The 19,124-nt window shown below is 38.3% G+C and overlaps 1 protein-coding gene across 1 annotated transcript in view; it reads left to right on the top strand.

The window, feature by feature from the left end:
* ABCA12 (ATP binding cassette subfamily A member 12) overlaps positions 1–19,124 on the top strand; it is a 168,026-nt gene that overhangs the window by 121,329 nt on the left and 27,573 nt on the right. Inside the window, exons 28-37 of the mRNA XM_006082487.3 lie at positions 683–869; positions 3,729–3,947; positions 5,429–5,625; positions 6,286–6,446; positions 7,998–8,234; positions 8,569–8,719; positions 11,549–11,801; positions 12,402–12,488; positions 13,495–13,588; positions 17,471–17,598. Coding sequence (XP_006082549.1) covers positions 683–869; positions 3,729–3,947; positions 5,429–5,625; positions 6,286–6,446; positions 7,998–8,234; positions 8,569–8,719; positions 11,549–11,801; positions 12,402–12,488; positions 13,495–13,588; positions 17,471–17,598 — 1,714 coding nt within the window. The remainder of the gene's footprint in view (positions 1–682; positions 870–3,728; positions 3,948–5,428; positions 5,626–6,285; positions 6,447–7,997; positions 8,235–8,568; positions 8,720–11,548; positions 11,802–12,401; positions 12,489–13,494; positions 13,589–17,470; positions 17,599–19,124) is intronic.

Here is a 19,124-nt window from a genome sequence, read left to right as displayed (position 1 = left end):
TATTGCAGATCCCTTTGTGGTCCAGTTAGACTCACACAGAGAAAAATTTTGTTCCTTGGACACAGTCTGCACCCCTCACTCCAGCCATCTGTCACTACTCACAGGGAGTAACCAAGTAACAGGTATGGATAGTTTAGCACAGTCCATTGCCAACACTGGGCAAACAGAATAAAACTCATGTCTTTCTGACATTGGATGAGTAGTGTCATTTTTTTAAAATGAGGATGACCCGTATAAGTGGTCCTTTTGTGATGCCTGAAAGAGATGCAAAGAGTAGTTAATGAACTGGTTTCTGTAAACCACAGATCTGAGCTAATGAGATAGCCTTGTCACTGTAAAATCACAGCTTGTAGACATTTATTTAATAAGTTTGGTATCATCTATACAAACAAACCTTTGACTTGTTTTTTTTCTTCAATATTTGAAAATAAGGCAGAATTCGGCATAATGACGCTGTTTTGTGGGACTGCATTTTCTGACAGAGAAGGGCCATATAAACCTTAGAGAATGTGGTCCCACACTCTTACTCATTCTTTAACCAAGAGAGGAGTCTAAACACTATAACAGATCATTTGTTTCCAGAATTATTTTGTATGTAGAGGGTTATAATTTAATTAAGAAAAGTCTAATTTGTGGTTTCTTTCTTAGCGAGCTTACAACACTTCTCTTGATTTCTCTCTAGGTCCTGAATACATGTTTCCTTCCAACATTGAGCCTGAACCTAAAGATCTCACAGTCGGAGTTGCCCTGCATGGAGTCACAAAGACCTATGGCTCGAAAATTGCTGTTGATAACCTCAATCTGAACTTTTATGAAGGGCATATCACTTCATTGCTAGGACCCAATGGAGCAGGGAAAACTACTACCATGTAGGTTACTCTTTAACACTTATTGTCACAGGAGCATGTTATTTAATATTTTCTTACCTCTTTCATAAAATGTAAAGCCATTATAGCTCCCAGACGGATTAAGATGGCTCAACCTGTGTAGTGAAGGATGGAGTGTAAATCAGAGATCTTAAACTGTGAGCGCAAAGGGCAGGGCAGACCCACCAGGCAGGTTTGTTTGTTCCACCTAGTGTTGGCCCACCCAGCACTTCTTAAAATTTTTAATTCAGTGCCAATATTTAAAAATAGGGGAGTGTTCTAATAAAAAACAAACAAAAAAACCCCACAAATATTCTTGGCATATCTTAGATAAAAGGAAGTTTTGGCAACATTGAGTCCACAGTCTTGGGTCAGCAAATTTGGTTGGGTTTATTAGAGACTTTTTTTCTCTTTTTAAAAATATATTTTTATTAATTTTAGAGAGGAAGGGAGAGGAGAGAGAGATAGAAACATCAATGATCGAGCCCACAACCCAGGCATGTGCCCTGGCCAGGAATCAAACGTGATCTCCTGGTTCATAGGTCAATGCTCAACCACTGAGCCATGCCGGCCAGGCTAGTGACTTTTCTCTTAAAGGGGGCATCTGCTTTCTGGTTTATCTCTGGTCCCCATCAACCCATACTATGTCATGTGCCCAGGCTGTTTCACTTATTTGCATTTCTCTCCTGGCTCACATATAAGCTTGAGTTTACATGCTCTGGTATAAACACACTCAGCCCCAGCTGTTCCTTCACAGGGAATCCTCACCTTGCTTCATAAACAAAAGAATCACCAGCTCTCAGATAAAGATTTGAAAAAGACAGAAGTGGTACATGAGCTGTTCTTTCTCACTCTTCACTTAACTAGCACTTTCCTGTGTCTGAGTGGAGAAGAGAATCAAATGTTTTAAAAGTGACATTGTTTTGACTTTTGTTTTGTTTTGTTTGCTATTCACCTCCCATGCTCCATATTGCTTAGCTGGGCATCAGCTCTAAGATGCTGTGGGCGCTTTAGCCCTTATTTGAGAAAAAGTGTTAGTGCTTGGATATCCTATTTAGTATCATCATGAGTAAATTCAGTGACTGCCAAAGCATATTCAAATTAATTTATTGTGTAAATAAAAGGGGACGAAGGAAGGTCATGAAACGAGTGAACATGCAGCCATGTTACATGACCTGTTTAAATTCAGAGTTGGCTTTCTCATGTGAATAGAATGCATAAAAGGCAAGATTTCTAACAGGCAATAGAAGCCAATGAAAAAAGGCGATAGAGAGGCTTTTGAAGAGGTTGTCATTTTAACCAAGAAAGTTACCATCTTACTCTTCTGAATATGAAGCTTTAATATAAAGAATGAAATATGTTATACATGTGTTTTTTATCTTTATTGTTGAAAGTATTGCCCCCTTGTATATGTCCCCTTGTTCCACCCATTGACCCCACCCCAGGCCTTCACCACCCTATTGTCTGTGCCCATGAGTTATGTATATATGCATACAAGTTCTGTGGTTGATCTCTTCCCACTCACTCCCCTCCCTGCCTTCCTTCTGAGGGTCGACAGTCTATCCCATGCTTCTATGTCTCTGTGTTTTAATGTTTTTATGGGAAGGGTTGCTTATTGTATTGATCCCCTATGCAATCCACATTAGTCACTGAAGTTCTTAGCATTAGAGGTACTGACACAGAGTGGTGAGAAAACAGATCCTTTCCCTAACCTCATGGAGCTTACATTTTAGTGAAGAAAATAATTATTAAATAATTTCCCAACTCACTCACCATCTAAAAGATGACAAGAAATGATCTAGGTGAGAATATTCTGGTCACAGAGTGGAGAAAGGGACTGGAGATGGCCAGAGAACATGCAAGGAGTGGAGTTAGAAGCCTACGGCGGCAGTAGGCAATTGGTGATGGGGGTTTGCACTGCGGTGGTGGCTGGAAAAATGGAAAGATGGTGGTGGAGTTATGAGACTAAGATAGGAGAAGGATGCCAAAACAACTGGGTCTGAGGCTTGTGCAGCCATGGTATGCATGCATTGTATGGTGAAGGGGGTAATATCACTGAGGGTATGGGTTTGAGTTCAAAGATTGTAAGTCCAGGTTTAAGCAAGTTGAATTAGAGGACCCTGGAAGATATCTCCTGTTGGATTTATGAAGCAAGCCTGAAACTGAGTGATGAGATCTGGGCCAGAGATCTAAATTTGAGACTAATAGCCTATAGCAACTATCTGATGCCAAGGACGTATACAAGTTTGCTGAAGGAGAGAGTGGACTGCAATTAAAAAGTCCAACAATTTCTGTTGTTATTACCACCACCACCCCACCATTTTCATCGTCATCATTATGCAGTATTTATGTAACACTCTTAATTATTAAAAGCTTAAAAGTAATTTTTACATGATCTCACTCATTCATGGATAATAAAGACCGTTATAAACTTATGAACAATAATAGATACAGAGGCAGAGCTGCCTCAAACTGATTGTCAAACTGCAGCAGGAAGGCCGGGGAGGGTTGGGGGGCAGGAGGGAGGCGGGTAAGAGATAAACCGAAGGACTTGTATGCATGCATATAAGCATAACCAATGGACATAAGACACTGGGGTGTAGGGGAGGCCAGGGGATTGTCAATGGCGGGGGGGAAAAAAAGGACACATATTTAATACCCTTTGTAATACTTTAAGCAATAAAAAAGTAATTTTTGTTGTTTTATTCCCATTTAATACCATTTTCTTTCATAGTTTGACCTTATCTAAGGAGATAGACTATTAACTTTTTCTTTTTTTTGCTAACAACTGAGATGTATTTGTTTCTAAAATCTAGCTTCAATGCTTGGCTTACACCTGCTTTATCATTTCTTTATTTCCAGCTCCATGTTGACTGGGCTGTTTGGGACCTCAGCAGGTACCATCTTTGTTGACGGGAAAGATATCAAAAAGGACCTGCACAACGTGCGGAAGAGCATGGGCGTCTGCATGCAGCATGACGTCCTGTTCAGTTACCTCACCACCAAGGAGCACCTCCTCTTATATGGCTCCATCAAAGTTCCCCACTGGACCAAAAAGCAGCTGCACGAGGAAGTGAAAAGGTCAGTGACGGCAGGAATGAGAATGTGTGTGGGTAACTCTTCTCCAAGAGAAGTCAAGCTGTGGTGATCATACCAACAGGGAACATTTCCTCACAAACCAGTTGAGTTTTAGGTTTGTTTGTGTTTTATTTTGTTTTTACTTCTCTGGTATCAAATACATTTAATGCCATATACAAGTATTGTTTAAATGTCTTCAACTCTGGCTCCCATATTGCCCTAAATCCCCTGTTTTTAATCTCCATGACTACTATGCTGATCCAAGCCTCCTAACTCGACCCCCAGCTTTTTTTAAAATATATTTTTATTGGTTTTTTAGAGAGAGGAAGGGAGAGAGATAGATAGTCAGAAACATCGATGGGAGAGAAACATTGATCAGCTGCCTCCTGCACACCTCCCACTGGGGACGTGCCCGCAACCCAGGTACATGCCCTTGACCGGAATCGAACCCGGGACCCCTCAGTCCGCAGGCCGACGCTCTATCCACTGAGCCAAACCGGTTTTGGCATGACCCCAAGCTTTTACCCTCCATTATACAGTCGATTCTTCAAAGAGCAGCCTGGTGACCTTTGTAAACTACAGGTCAGAGCATGCCATCCCTGAGGCCCTACTTGACCTGTTTCCAGTCTCACTTCTGATTCATTTCTTTCTGTTCTCCCAACATTTACTCTGCTCTTGGCATGCTAGCCCAGTTGCACACTTGCTGTTCCCTCTACTTAAAGCAACTTTTCCAAAACATCTATTTGACTTACTCCTCCACTCTCCTGGTCGTTGGCAAAATGTCACCTTCTGAAGAGACTTCTATATATAATGTAAGTGCCTAAAACATCATGCCCTGGGCACTATTATCTCATGTACCTTCATTCATTCATTCATTCATTCATTCATTTATTATTTATTTAAAATAGATTTTTATTGATTTCAGAAAGGAAGGGAGAGGGAGAAAAAATAGAAACATCAATGATGAGAGAGAATCATTGATTGGCTGCCTCCTGCACACCCCCTACTGTGACCTCCTGGTTCATAGATCAATGCTCATCCACTGAACCACACCAGTGAGGCTACATTTTATTGCCTTTATCACCACCTAGCATATTGCATACTTACTTGGAAACATGTTTATCATGAGACACACAGAAATAATATCTTTATGAGTAGGAACATTATCTGCTTACTGCTTTTCCACTTGTACCTAAAACACAGTCTGGCACCAAAAAATAAAACTCTATAAATATTTGTCAAATGAATGAATAAAATAATGAACCACATATTCCTTTGTGTTGTTTCCTGAGCATTAATTTTATACCTTCAACTAGATGATAAATAATAGAAAATTATGTCATGAATTTTCAATAGTTTATTGCACCTTGCTGAGCATATAATGGTTGTTTAGTGAATATTTATCATTTAGGGTACTTATTAAATTTTTGCAATATTCTAATGCTCTATCTGTCAAAAGTAACCACCATACTTTCTTTTTGAAGGACTTTAAAAGATACTGGACTGTATAGCCATCGTCATAAGAGAGTTGGAACATTGTCAGGAGGCATGAAGAGGAAGTTATCCATATCCATAGCTCTCATTGGTGGATCAAGGGTGGTCATTTTGGATGAACCGTCCACTGGAGTTGACCCATGTTCTCGCCGAAGTATATGGGATGTCATATCCAAGAACAAAACTGGTATGAGTACCTTCTTATAACTTCTCCACCCAACAGTCATAGGTTTGCTCTCTGGGATACTCACAAACAAACTGAAGCCTTTTTCTGTTTATAATCATCTTCACTAAAAATCCCACACGGGCTCTTCCTTTTCCCAAATCTTCTCTTTTCAGCTCAATTTCTGGGACAGTGAGTTAATATTAATGTAGTGCCCACTGTGAGTGAAGCACTTAACTGGCCTTTTTGAGAGCATAGAAATCCAATAGAAGTTCCAAATTCTGCCTAGAGGAGCTTAGAATCTAATTAGAGAGACCAAACATACACAAATGAAGATAAACTGAAAACAGACTAAATAAGTGCTAACAGGATGTGAAGCAAAGAGCAATCAGAGTGGAGAGGATTAATCAGAGAGGAATATTCAAAAAGTCTTTAAAATTACTGCTTCATAATGATGAAAGGAAGGGGGAGAAGGGAGGGTGAGAAAGGGAGAGAGACCCCTAAATACTTAGGAATACTCCTGGATTTCTCTTTATTCCTTTTGGAAGCTCCTTCTGTTAGTTTTCCTGTTAGCTCATAAAATGTGAGTCTTTTCATAAATCACAGGATGTGCCAGTGCTAACTCTATATATCTTAGAATTGTATTTTCATTTTTCATTCTTGGTTCTCCTCTGTGTTTTCAAGCCAGAACAATCATCCTGTCGACACACCACTTGGATGAGGCTGAAGTGCTGAGCGACCGCATTGCCTTCCTGGAGATGGGGGGGCTCCGCTGCTGCGGGTCACCGTTCTACCTCAAGGAGGCGTTTGGGGATGGGTACCACCTCACGCTCACCAAGAAAAAGGTCTGTGGGAGAGAAAATACACCTTATTATGGGGTCATGAGTGAATTTTGTATGAAACAGGGGCAGAATCTCTCCAACTTTATTCTTTGCTAAAATTGACTATTCATATGTTAGATTCATGTTTTTCAAACTTGAGGAAGCAGCGGGACACCTGGAGGTCTTGGTAAACCCAGACTTCTAGCCGCACCCCAAGAGTTTCAGATTCCATAGGTCTGGGATAAGGCTCCAGATTTACCACATTTCTTACTGGGTCCTGGATGATGCTGATGCTACTTGTCTGGCATCACAGTGAGAACCATTGTGCTAGGTAAAGAAAGACTTATTTCCTCAGATTACTGATGAAGGATCAGCCTTTCATTTTCCCCAGCACTTCATCCTGTAAGGCTAGCAGGTAGATTTTTCTACTCTATCCAAAGCAAATTATTATACTTTGTTAGTACAGTTTTGGTAACATTATTATATTTAAAATCTTTTTTTCTTTAAATATTAATGTTTATTGCATGGTAACATTATTATATTTAAAATCATTTTTCTTGAAATATTAATGTTTATTGCATGTAAATCGCTAATTATTTTGTATCTACAACCTGGTAATAGATTTATTTTTTATAATGTAAAAAAAACAAAAATTTAAAAAAAACAAAGCAAATTAAGAAAAGATGGCATCATATATTTAATTTCTGGTCAGTACTCCTCAAGTGGCAATGTGGAGACCAACTCAGGCAGACCAATGGTGCTTTTCTTGTACATCTTTGAAAACCAAAAATGCTAAGGATCCCTGTACTGCCTAAAATAACATATGATTTATCAAATTGTGCAAGATGTATATGATATCAGTCAGGTTTTGACCACTGTCATTTATTTATCTAATCATCCTGATGTGACTTTCATAATATAAAAAGTAGTTTACTAATTTAATGCATTCAAATTTTTTTGTATTGTGTGTGTTATGTCTTATTATGTGCTCCGGACAGTGTTCTAGGCATTGAGGATCTTGCAGATTAAAATCACTGCCCTCATGGAGTTTATATTCTAATGGAGTGTGGGGAATTTAGATGATACAATTAATAAATATATCAATTAATTTATTAGCAGGTGATAAATACTATGGGTAGAAATAAAGCAGAGAAAGGAACAAGGAATGCTTGAATGATGCCATTTTAAGTAGATAGTAAGAGAAGGAGTCTCTGAGAAGGTGACATTTGAGCCAAGAATTGGAGCTAGGGAGAGAATGAGTCATGCCACACAGTCTGGGGGCAAAGAAGCAACTGTAAAGGCTCTGAGGAAGGGCTGCACCTGAGCCTGAAGAACTATCACACAGAAGAGAGACTGTGGTTTCAAGTGATGCAGAGGATGGAGAAGAGGTTGGAGAAGAGACAGGGTGAGGTGGGAGAATGGAGCCAGAATAGTTATTTGCATACAACTATAGGGACCCCTAGTAGGACAGGGACCCCTAGGGGTGGACAAAAAGAATGCACCACCCTGTGATTAGGGCCCTAGGACACTACATGTAAAGACAAGGGAGTATTTAACTGCTGTTTTTATCTCCAGAGTCCAAATCTAAATGCAAGTGCAATATGTGACACGATGGCTGTGACAGCAATGATCCGGTCACACCTCCCGGAAGCCTACTTGAAGGAGGACATCGGGGGAGAGCTTGTTTATGTCCTTCCTCCATTTAGCACCAAAGTCTCAGGGGCCTACCTGTCACTCCTAAGAGCGCTGGACAACGGCATGGGTGACCTCAACATCGGGTGCTATGGCATTTCAGATACCACCGTGGAGGAGGTACATCCGGACATTTCTTAAAGCTGATATAACTTGCTGTATTCTTAAAATAATATGTATTGTTTTTTTAAAAAAAGAAAATAAATATTTTTAAATTAATGTCATAAAATCTTAAAATTATCTCAATATAATTCTTATGTAAGACTGATTCTAAAAAAAATACACATGTTGCTCCAATTAGAGAATACCTCTTTTACATACAAATATGTTCAATTAAAGTCACACTTATTTGTCTCAATTAACATGATAAAAATTCAAAATCAAAATTGAGCCTAGAAACTAGAAAAGATATGCATATTTTATGTTAACAAAGTGTTCTGTCTTTTCTTTCCAGGTCTTTCTGAACTTGACTAAAGAGTCGCACAAACCCAGTAATATGAGTCTTGAGCACTTAACACAAAAGAAGATTGGAAATTCCAGTACCAATGGCATCTCAACTCCTGATGATTTATCTCTGAGCAGCAGCAACTTCACAGACAGAGATGGTATAAATCTAATCACATATTTTGCTTAATGTCAGTAAATGACATAAATGAGAAAATCACATGACAGATTTTAAATTTTAAAAACAACTTTAAATTTTTTTTAATTAAAAAAGATGAAAGAAATATTAGCTTTCTCTTTTTAACACAAAAACATGCTTATTTAACCAAATCAAACTCTCTAAAAATGTTTTGAAGAATGTGAAAGAATTTCCTTGTTAGAGCAGGGATGAGTATTCCTCCACCCACCAGTAGTCATTTTTAAGATGTAAATTACTACAATCTCAGATTTGTGTTCAACAAGTTAAAATCCTTCTTGTAACTGGTGCTATTCCACAATGAGCAAAGTTACGTTCACTGACTATTACTAGACACTAGAAGCCTGGTGCACAAATTTGTGCATGGGTGGGGTCCCTAGGCCTGGCCATTGATCAGGGCTGATGGGGGCCAGTCTCGCCCAGTCCCGATGGGGGCCAATCGGGGCCGGCCAGCCAGGGGGAGGGGCCACGGGAGGTTGGCTGGCTGAGGGAGGTTGACTGTGGGAGCACACTGACCACCAAGGGGCAGCTCCTGTGTTAAGCATCTGCCCCCGATGGTCAGTGCATGACATAGTGACAGGTCAACCAGTTGTTCAGTAGACTGTTTGTAATGGTCGCTTAGGCTTTTATATGTAATTTTAAAAAGTTAAAAGTATAGTCATCACTCCTTATGGAACTCATTGGAAAATATGTCTAACCTTCTCACCTCTCTGAACAATTCAGGTGCTGAGAAAATTCAGGCTCTGAGAAATGCTTTTGGAGGAGGGTCTCTGAATTGATGAGGTTGGACCTAATGGCTCTGACTCTACAATAAGAGGTCCCTCCTCCATGTTTTTCACACAACATACATTTGAAAAATTGTGTTTCTTGACATGACTTTGAGGAATTGAGCTCTTTGGAAAATAACTTTTATTCTGTTATTCTCTTTCTGACAGTTAATTTATTCCTTTGGGAACACTATTTTTTTAAGGAAGCCTATAGTAAAATGATGTATAAATTATGGAGTAGTCATTTCAATAGTTTGCTGAAATTTATAAAAGTCTCGAGGAACAGAACTTTTCATTAAACATTTGCCTAGCTCCAAAACTCAGAAAAGGCAATCTCTAATGTTTGTATAATTCTGGAACTTGGGAGTCTCATTTGTCCTCTGCCATCTTCCCCATTTATCATCTTTTGGGGAATAGAGCTGTCGAGTCCATGGGATTGAGGACTTTGAAGGTGGTCATCTGCTTCAGGAAGTACATGTTCTGTATTTGTCTCATAATTTGGAACTCTTCTTCAGTCAAAATGTACCCATCATTGACATTATCTTTTAGAAAGCTCCGTTTGATCCACCTGTAAGCCATTCTTAAGAAAAAGAATTTTCTTAAGAAACAGAAAAGCATACTAATTAACTTAATATATTCAGCTCCTTCTGCAATTTCCCTTTGCAGAGATACGACTTTTCATTTAAACTTGTTCACTCTGTTTAATTGGAGTTCATTTTAAATTAAGCAGCTTTGTATTTTTCCTTATCTGCTAAATGAAGATCATGATTTTTTGTGCTGCATAATTTGTGATGAAGAATTTAAAATATCCACAGAGTGGATACTGTCAACTTATCACATGCTTGCTTGGCGGCAGGCCTTAGGAGAGAATGTTATATTTGAACCTAATTTTAGGGGGTGCTGCTGAGATTATCAGTTGTGAGAGCACTAAGGAGGAGACAGTTTATGGCCTCCACAGTTGCTCTGACTCTTAGAAGCCATGGAATTTTCCTCCACACCTGAAGAGCATTTTGGAGGGCAAGAGGGTAGACATTTTGCCTAATAAGCTCTTTTTTGTGACTCTAGTGGTAAAAATTGAGTTTTTAAATGCCATAAAAGTACACCAAATTTCTAAAGAGAATGTAATAAATAAGTGTTTGAACTAGAATTATACTTTGGAGGAGGCATTTTCCTTTCCCCATGTTTAAAGTGAATTCATTGGACTTCACATTAAGAATGAAAGACAATAAAATAAAATATATCATAGCACTAGCTGGTTTGGCTCAGTGGATAGAACGTTGTCCTGCAGACTGAAGGGTCCCGGTTCAATTCCCATCAAGGGCATATGCCTGAGTTTTGGGCTCGATCCCCAGTAGGGGTCATGCAGGAAACAGATGATCAATGATTCTCTCTCATCATTGATCTTCCTATCTCTCTCTCCCACTTCCTTTCTCTCTGAAGTCAATAAAAATATATTAAAAATATATACTGTAGGTATAAGCCATGCAAAAAATAATAAGTAAATAATAAATATTCTTATTCCAAAAAAAGAAAAGAATGAGAGATGCTGAGACTTATAATGACTATTTCCCAGTTTCCCACAGTAGGAATGAGTTCTTATACTAGATTAATATTCTGGCTTCCATTTATCTTATTTGAATTCAGTGTCTTGTTAGAAACTATCTCTTTGATATTAGTAATTAGTCATACATACTGAACCCTCATGGAGACTGAAGATTGGGGACAATGTTTATTTATAAACTTCTACATGTCTCTTTGATGTACAAAACTACAATGTACATGACTAACAATATATTTTGTATAGTGATTTGTAATTTTCAAAACACTTTTACATGAAGCTCTATGAGATGGAGGGGTTCAACCCAAAGGTGATAAATAAAGAGCTGAACCTAAAATCCAAATCTTTAAAATATAAGGTTTTCCCACCATATCACATTATATCATCTACCCATAGTTTTTGGAGTAACTTTATTATTTGATGTATTAGGACTTTCCAGAACCAACTGAAATCTCTTTTTCTTAATCAGACAAAATCCTGACAACAGGAGAGAGACTGGATGGTTTCGGACTGTTACTGAAGAAGATAATGGCTATCCTCATTAAGAGGTTCCACCACACCCGCAGGAACTGGAAAGGTTTCATTGCCCAGGTCATCCTCCCCATCGTCTTTGTCACCACTGCCATGGGCCTCGGCACCCTGAAAAATTCCAGCAACAGTTATCCTGAGATCCAGATCTCCCCATCTCTTTATGGTACCTCTGAACAGACAGCTTTCTATGCGTAAGTTTCCTTTCTTTACCTAAAAAGATATTTCCACTTTGCTTCTAGAAGTACAGTTGTGCCTGAATGAATGGGATGAATTGCTGAAGAATACGAACTTAGGAGCTACAGTACCTAATTCTGTCAAAGGATGGGACAGTTTGGTTTATTGTGACATGATATTGCCAACAAATAACTTTGAAGAGTTTTTGTGTTTGCCTAAAAATAAAGTATTAGTAGATCTTTATTTTTAAAGACTAATCAAGAGAGTCAGGTTAGGTATGGCTTCCCAATCTATTGTAATATATCGCAAATAACTCTTTGTTGGTCTCACAAATTGAAAAATAATGTTAGAATTCTGTATAATATAGTGTTGTAGATACAATATGTGATCAGTAAACACATATGACAATCAAGAGAATAACAAGGCAGCCAAATAGAGATGTGTGTTTATTTTTTTCTGTGATACTTTTCCCCTCTGTGATTAAGTCTTTCTTATATATTTAAGACAGCAGTCCATAGAGAGACTATTTCATTTTCTCAAATTATTCATGAGCATGAGGTTAACATGGGAGACAAGTGAAGGAGTCATGAATTTGTTTCTATCTTTTTATGTTGCAGGAATTCTAACCCAAGCACAGCAGCACTGGTCTCAGCAATGTGGACCTTCCCTGGCATCGACAACACATGTTTGAACTCCAGTGATATGTGAGTGCTTCTTGTTCTTTTTTCAATGTTCTACTTTGTGTGTGTGCATGTATATGAGGGTGTGTGGACAAGTGGGTGTGTGTTATTTGGCGGGAGGAGGGTAGTACACTGATAGAAATGTGTTTAATGGGTATTATCTATCTCCTTTAGTTCATTCCCTGGCTGTGCTGTAAAATAATAAACAGTCGATGCTTTATGACTTATAAAGTTCTTTTGTGCACATGTTTTCACTTAACAATCACTACAGTCCTGTGAAGTATTAATACCATTTTTAAGATGAAGAAACTGAGGCTCCTAGGGACTAAGATTCTTGTATAAAGAAATTGAGGTAGAAAGTTGTATAGCTAAAGCTGAGACCCAAGTCCTGGGGACTGAAAGGTCCCAGGTTCGATTCCGGTCAAGGGCATGTACCTGGGTTGCGGGCACATCCCCAGTAGGAGATGTGCAGGAGGCAGCTGATCGATGTTTCTTTCTCATCTATGTTTCTAACTCTCTATCTCTCTCCCTTCCTCTCTGTAAAAAATCAATAAAATATATTTTTAAAAAAAGAAATTGAGGTAGAAAGTTGTATAGCTAAAGCTGAGACCCAAGTCTTGACTCCAATTCCCATGCTTTTGCACTATGTAGTGTTGCTTATTCAAACTTTTAAGATAGTACACAACACATGTAAGCCTGACATTAATGCATCATTTTGCTAAAGTATCCCCTTCCTGTCAGAGGAGAGATTGGAAAGAACCAAGACAAGAAAGGGGTCAAAAAAAACACTTCCTGCCTTATTAAGACAATTCTGTGAGCTTTGGTTTTAATGCTGCTTAATTACTAAGTGCTCTCCATCAACTCCCCCAAAATGTCAGATTACTTGAAAATGGTAGTGCAATGTACATTCAAGTAATAACAAATCAGTAAGCTGTACAGGACCTGAATTCAATAACTAACACTCTCTCCTATGCTCATGCATAAATATGAGAACACACATACCTCATTTCAATATCAATTTCACTTGCAGAAGCTGTTTAGAAAAAGACAGTCTGGGAAAATGGAACAGCAGTGGAGAACGTATCAGTAACTTTGGAGTTTGCTCTTGCTCGGAAAATGTCCAGGTAAGATGAAATTCTTAGTGAAGTAAGAAAAAGAAAAGAATAAATATCAAAACTTGAAAGATATATCTAGGTTACCAAAGAGTCAGTATAATTTCATTTTATGGAAGCGAGTAGCTCAGAGATGTGGACCTGGGCAGCTCAAAAATATTGGCTTTGAACTTCAGGTCACCGTTGTAAATCCATCTCAGGACAAATTTCCAAGGGTAGGTAATTCTATGATGGTCTTCATGGAAACTAACCGAAGATGAATTTTTGGGTTCAGTTCAGTTCTAACCAGAAAGCTCTATATTTCATACAACACAATGGCACCATAACTGTCATATTTGAAAACACAGCAAGACTGCCACAGTAGTGGTCAGCTGGGAAGTCAGTAATGTGGAAGTCCAAAACAGAGCTCCTTTGCCTCTAAGCAACACCTCCAGAATGCAAGAAAAATCATGTCCTGAAAGAAATAGAAAAAATTGTCCAATTATCACTTACCCTATCTCTATGCTATGGATACACACCTTAGGCCTATCCATTCAATAAGCTTTTAAGAAAACCAAATTCACTGGGTAAATTAAAGATGGCTGAAGAAGAGAGATCACTATTAGTCTCTGAGAGTCACTATGTTATCAGCTTACTTCCCCATGGGGAAGAATCTAGCAATATTCTCTACAAAGTGTCATAGGATTGTACCCTGAACTGTCTTTGTAAAAGATGTTAGAATGAAAATGTTTCCAGTAAATGCAACCTGTTTTCATGCAAGACAATCACTAACAGTAAAAGCTGGAGTTCAATGGGCATCTTTTGGGATCCTTGCATATTTAAATATTAGCCTTACCCAGTACTTAAAAAGTTTCCTAATCCCGTCTCTAATCTATCTAATGTGGAAGTCCATGTGTGGTACTAGCCTCAAGGCGTGGGACATTGTATGAAGGGATGGAAGGAAAAACTGGAAAAGTTCTAGGCTTTCCCAAACTACAGTTCAAGGCAGTAAAATATGGGAAGCTTCAATGAAAAGTAAATAGGAAGTGCAGAAAGTTACAAGCATAAAAATAAGTGATTAAAACTTAGCTCTGAGATTGGTTAATAGTCATGTACCAAAGCACTTAAACAAATGTGTGATTATAATGTAAGGTGTTAACAATGGGCAGACTCGGTGAAGGGTCTGCAGGGACCCTGTAATATATATACTTTTCATTTTGGAATAATTTTATATTTATACTAGAGGCCCTGTGCATGAATTTGTGCACCAGTGGGGTCCCTCAGCCTGGCCTGCGGGATCAGGCCAACACTGGCTCTCCGACCTCCCACGAGGGGTCCTGGATTGTGAGAGGGCACAGGCCAGACTGGGGGACCCCACTGGTGCATGATCGGTGCCGGGGAGGGATGCAGGAGGTTGGCCAGCCAGGGAGGGACATAAGAGGGCTCCAGGGCATGTCTCAATTGGCTGGAGGCCAGCAGCAAGCTAACCTACCAGTTGGAGCATCTGCCTCCTAGTGGTCAGTGCACTTCATAGCGAGCGGTTGAGCAACCTTAGCATATCATTAGCATATTACGCTTTGATTGGTTGAACAGCCGATTGGACGACCGGACACTTAGCATATTAGGCTTTTATTATATAAGATGTATAAATATTAGATTTATACTTATAGGAAATTATTTTAGATTTTGATTTAAATATATGTAAAATTGAGCTCTGACACCTAAGTTTGGTACCTTAAAACTAATATAACTCAAAGTTTTGTTTTTTAATTCTCACCCAAGGTCATGCTTTTTATTGATTTTAGAGAGAGAGAAGGGGGGGAGAGAGAAAGAGAGTGAGAGAGAGGTGAGAGAGAAACATCGATTGGTTGCTTCCTGACCAGGAATTGAACCCACAGCCTAGGTATATGCCCTGAATGGGAATTGAATCACAACCTTTTGGTGTTTGAGATGATGCTCCAACCCACTGAGCAACCTGGCCAGGACAATAACTCAAACTTTTCATCCACTTCTATTAGACCCTGAGAACATAAGTCTGCTAATGTTATCTTTTCAATTTGGGGCAAACATTTTTTTCTTCCCTGTGAATTATTGAGGGAATTTTTAGTCATCTTAGTGTTCAGTGTTGTTCTCCAAATATATCAAGCTTGTCAGTACAGTAAAAGAAAAATCGCACATTAGTTGTGTTATTTTTTTACTTCAACTGAACCCTAAATTCAAGTATAAGCTCTCTGCATATAATAACTATTTCTTCTAATTTCTTGGCCTAGGCAAGATGCCTTCCTTTTCAAAGCTCTTTAAAGTCAGGGAGCAGTCAATTAATATTTGACAAAGGAAGCAAGAGCATACAATGGAGTCAAGACAGTCTCTTCAATAAATGGTGCTGGGAAATTTGCTCAGATGCATGCATATAAGCATAACCAATGGACATAAGACACTGGGGGGTAGGGGAGGCCAGGGGATTGTCAAGGGCGGGGGAAAAAAGGGACACATATGTAATACCCTTTGTAATACTTTAAGCAATAAAAAAAAATGAAACTAGAACACCAACTTACATCATACACAAAAATAAACTCAAAATGGATAAAGGACTTAAATGTAAGAGGGGAAACCATAAAAATGTTAGAAGACTCCATAGGCAGCAAAATATCAGACATATGTCGTAGCAATATCTTTACCGATATAGCTCCTAAGGCAATAGAGACTAAAGAGAAAATAAACAAATGGGACTACATCAAAATAAAAAGCTTCTGCACAGCAAAATAAACCATCACCAAAACAACAAGAAAGCCCATTGCATGGGAGAACATATTTGCCAATGCTATTTCAGATAAGGGTTCAATCTCCAAAATTTACAGAGAACTCACAATTTAACAAAAGGAAGATAAACAATCCAATCAAAAATGGGCAAAGAACCTAAATAGACACATTTCAAAAGAGGACATATAGAAGGCTGAGAGACATATGTCACTAATCATCCGAGAGATGCAAATCAAAACAACAATGAGATACCATCTCACACCTGTCAGAATGGCTATCATCAACAAATCAACAAATGACAAGTGCTGGTGAGGATGTGAAGAAAAAAGAACCCTTGTGCACTGCTGGTAGAAATGCAGACTAGTGCAGTCACTGTGGAAAACAGTATGAAGTTTCCTCAAAAAATTAAAAATGGAACTCCCCTTTGACCCAGTGATCCCACTTCTAGGACTATATCCCAAGAAACCAGAAACACCAATCAGAAAGGATATATGCACCCCTATGTTCATAGCAGCACAATTTACAATAGCCAAGATTTGGAAACAGCCTACGTGCCCATCAGCAGATGAGTGGATTAAAAAACTGTGGCACATCTACACAATCAAATACTATGCCGCTATAGAAAAGAAGGAACTTTTACCATTTGCAACAGCATGAATGGAACTGGAAAGCATTATGCTAAACAAAATAAGCCAGTTGAAGAAATATCACATGATCTCACTCATATGTGGGATATAATGATCAACATAAACTGATGAACAAAAATAGATCCAGAGACAAATAGCAGGGGAGGGGTGGGGTTAGAGATCAACCAAAGGACTTGTATGCATGCATATTAGCATGACCAATGGACACAGACACTGAGGCGGTGGGGGCTTGCCCTCAAGGGTGGGAGTGGCTGGAGGGGTCAATTGGGGAAAAAAGGGGCATATGTAATGCTTTAAACAATTAAAAAAAGGAAACAGGTAAAATTACATGCAATAAATATAAAAGGTAGTTTAAAAAATTTAAAAAAAAATAAAGTCAGGGAGCAGAGGTCACACTCCACCAGCTGCAATAATAGACAGGTGATGAGACTGAAGGTCCTTGACATTGTCTATTTGATTTGCACTGCACTGGCCAGAAAAGAACTTAACTTTTAGCTTTATTTTTCAGGAATGTCCTAAGTTTAACTACTCTCCACCTCACAGAAGAACTTATTCTTCCCAAGTAATTTATGACCTCACTGGGCACCGCTTGGAAAATTATCTTATATCAACTGCTAATGAGTTTATGCAAAAAAGGTAAAAAATACTCTGTTTATAACATTTAATTGAGCATATCTTGCCTTTTAATTTTAATGGTAATTGCCTTCTGAACTTGAGTCAATGGATGCACATGTCTATTGATTATTTACATAGTTAAATATCTTCTTTATCTAAACAGCTTTATGTATTAATATTTAAGTAATGACTCTAAATTAGGATCCATTTGAGCAAATTAAAAAGCATTGATTTTTTTTTCGGCCTCAAACATGTATTGTGAAATTTATACACTTTTATTCCTTGAAGCAAAAGAGAAGTTATTGACTGGATTATGCCAACTTGGAGAATTTTAAGGCATTGCTTCCCATGACAAATGGCCTTAGTTTCAATATGCATATCTCTGCATGTAGATAAGATGTGCACATGTGTAGCAAGGTCCCTGGACAAATACCTAAGTCACTGAAGCATTTTCTATGAATGTAAGATTGGTAGGCTTGCATTTGCAAAAACATGGAGAGGCCTGGAAGACACTAAACTAAGTGAAATGAGCCAAACACAGAAAGACCAATGCTGCATGATTTCACTTATATGTGAAATCTAAAATAGTCAGACTCGTAGAGGTAGAGAGTAGAATGGCGGTTGCCAGAGTTTGGGGAGAGGTGGGGGGATAGGAGATGCTGCTCAAGGATATAACAGTGTCAAGATGAATAGATTCCGGAGATCTAATGGACAGCGGTGTGACAAGGTTAACAGTACTGTATTGTATACTTGAAATTTGCTAAGAGGATAGAGTTCTCAGTACATATTCACACAACACACACAAAGAAAATGGTAACTATGTGAGGTGATGGATATATTGATTAGCTTGATTGCGGTGATTATTTCACAATGTATACATCTATCAAAATCTCAAGTTGTACACCTTAAATACATATAATTTTTATTTGTCACTATACATCTGTAAAGCTAGGGATGTGGGAGTTGGTAGGCTTGCAATAGCTACTATTTTTTCCTCTTTTCCATTTTATCCCACTTTTATTTCTCAATTTACATAAAAGACTAATATTAGCTCTAAAATAATCCTTCCAAAACTTTTCTGGTCAGACATACATGTAAATATTGTCAACAAAATTGGGTTGATTATTAAAAAACTGTTCTAAAATCTATTTTTTTTAAAAGTGAACAATACACTACAGTGTTCTTTACATACCAAAACTATAGTGCTATGACCACATTTAGGATGACAGCCACAAGATTATACCAGCATGACTGCATTATTATTTATTTAACTCAACCCCTATTGGGACATTTAAACTAATCTATTATTTAAATTTCTACTTGGATTTTTTAAAATCCACTTTTTATTTTTAAGAGACCATGAACTGATGGGGAGTTACATAATCATAACTCACCTTCAAATATCCAGGAAGAAAAACAAACATACAGCAGCAGGGGACAAGCTAAGGGAAAAAGTTGGGAGAATAGAAGAAATGAAGTCACTTGAAACAAGTTAAAAACTGATGCTATATCATTGTAGTGTTTGGTTTATAACAAAACTTATCTAA

Source organism: Myotis lucifugus, unplaced genomic scaffold, assembly GCF_000147115.1.
Source record: "Myotis lucifugus unplaced genomic scaffold, Myoluc2.0 scaffold_3, whole genome shotgun sequence".
In the NCBI taxonomy this organism is placed as follows: Eukaryota; Metazoa; Chordata; class Mammalia; order Chiroptera; family Vespertilionidae; genus Myotis; species Myotis lucifugus.
The sequence above is the reverse complement of the archived record's forward strand: the minus strand, read 5'-3'. Positions and strand labels throughout refer to the sequence as shown.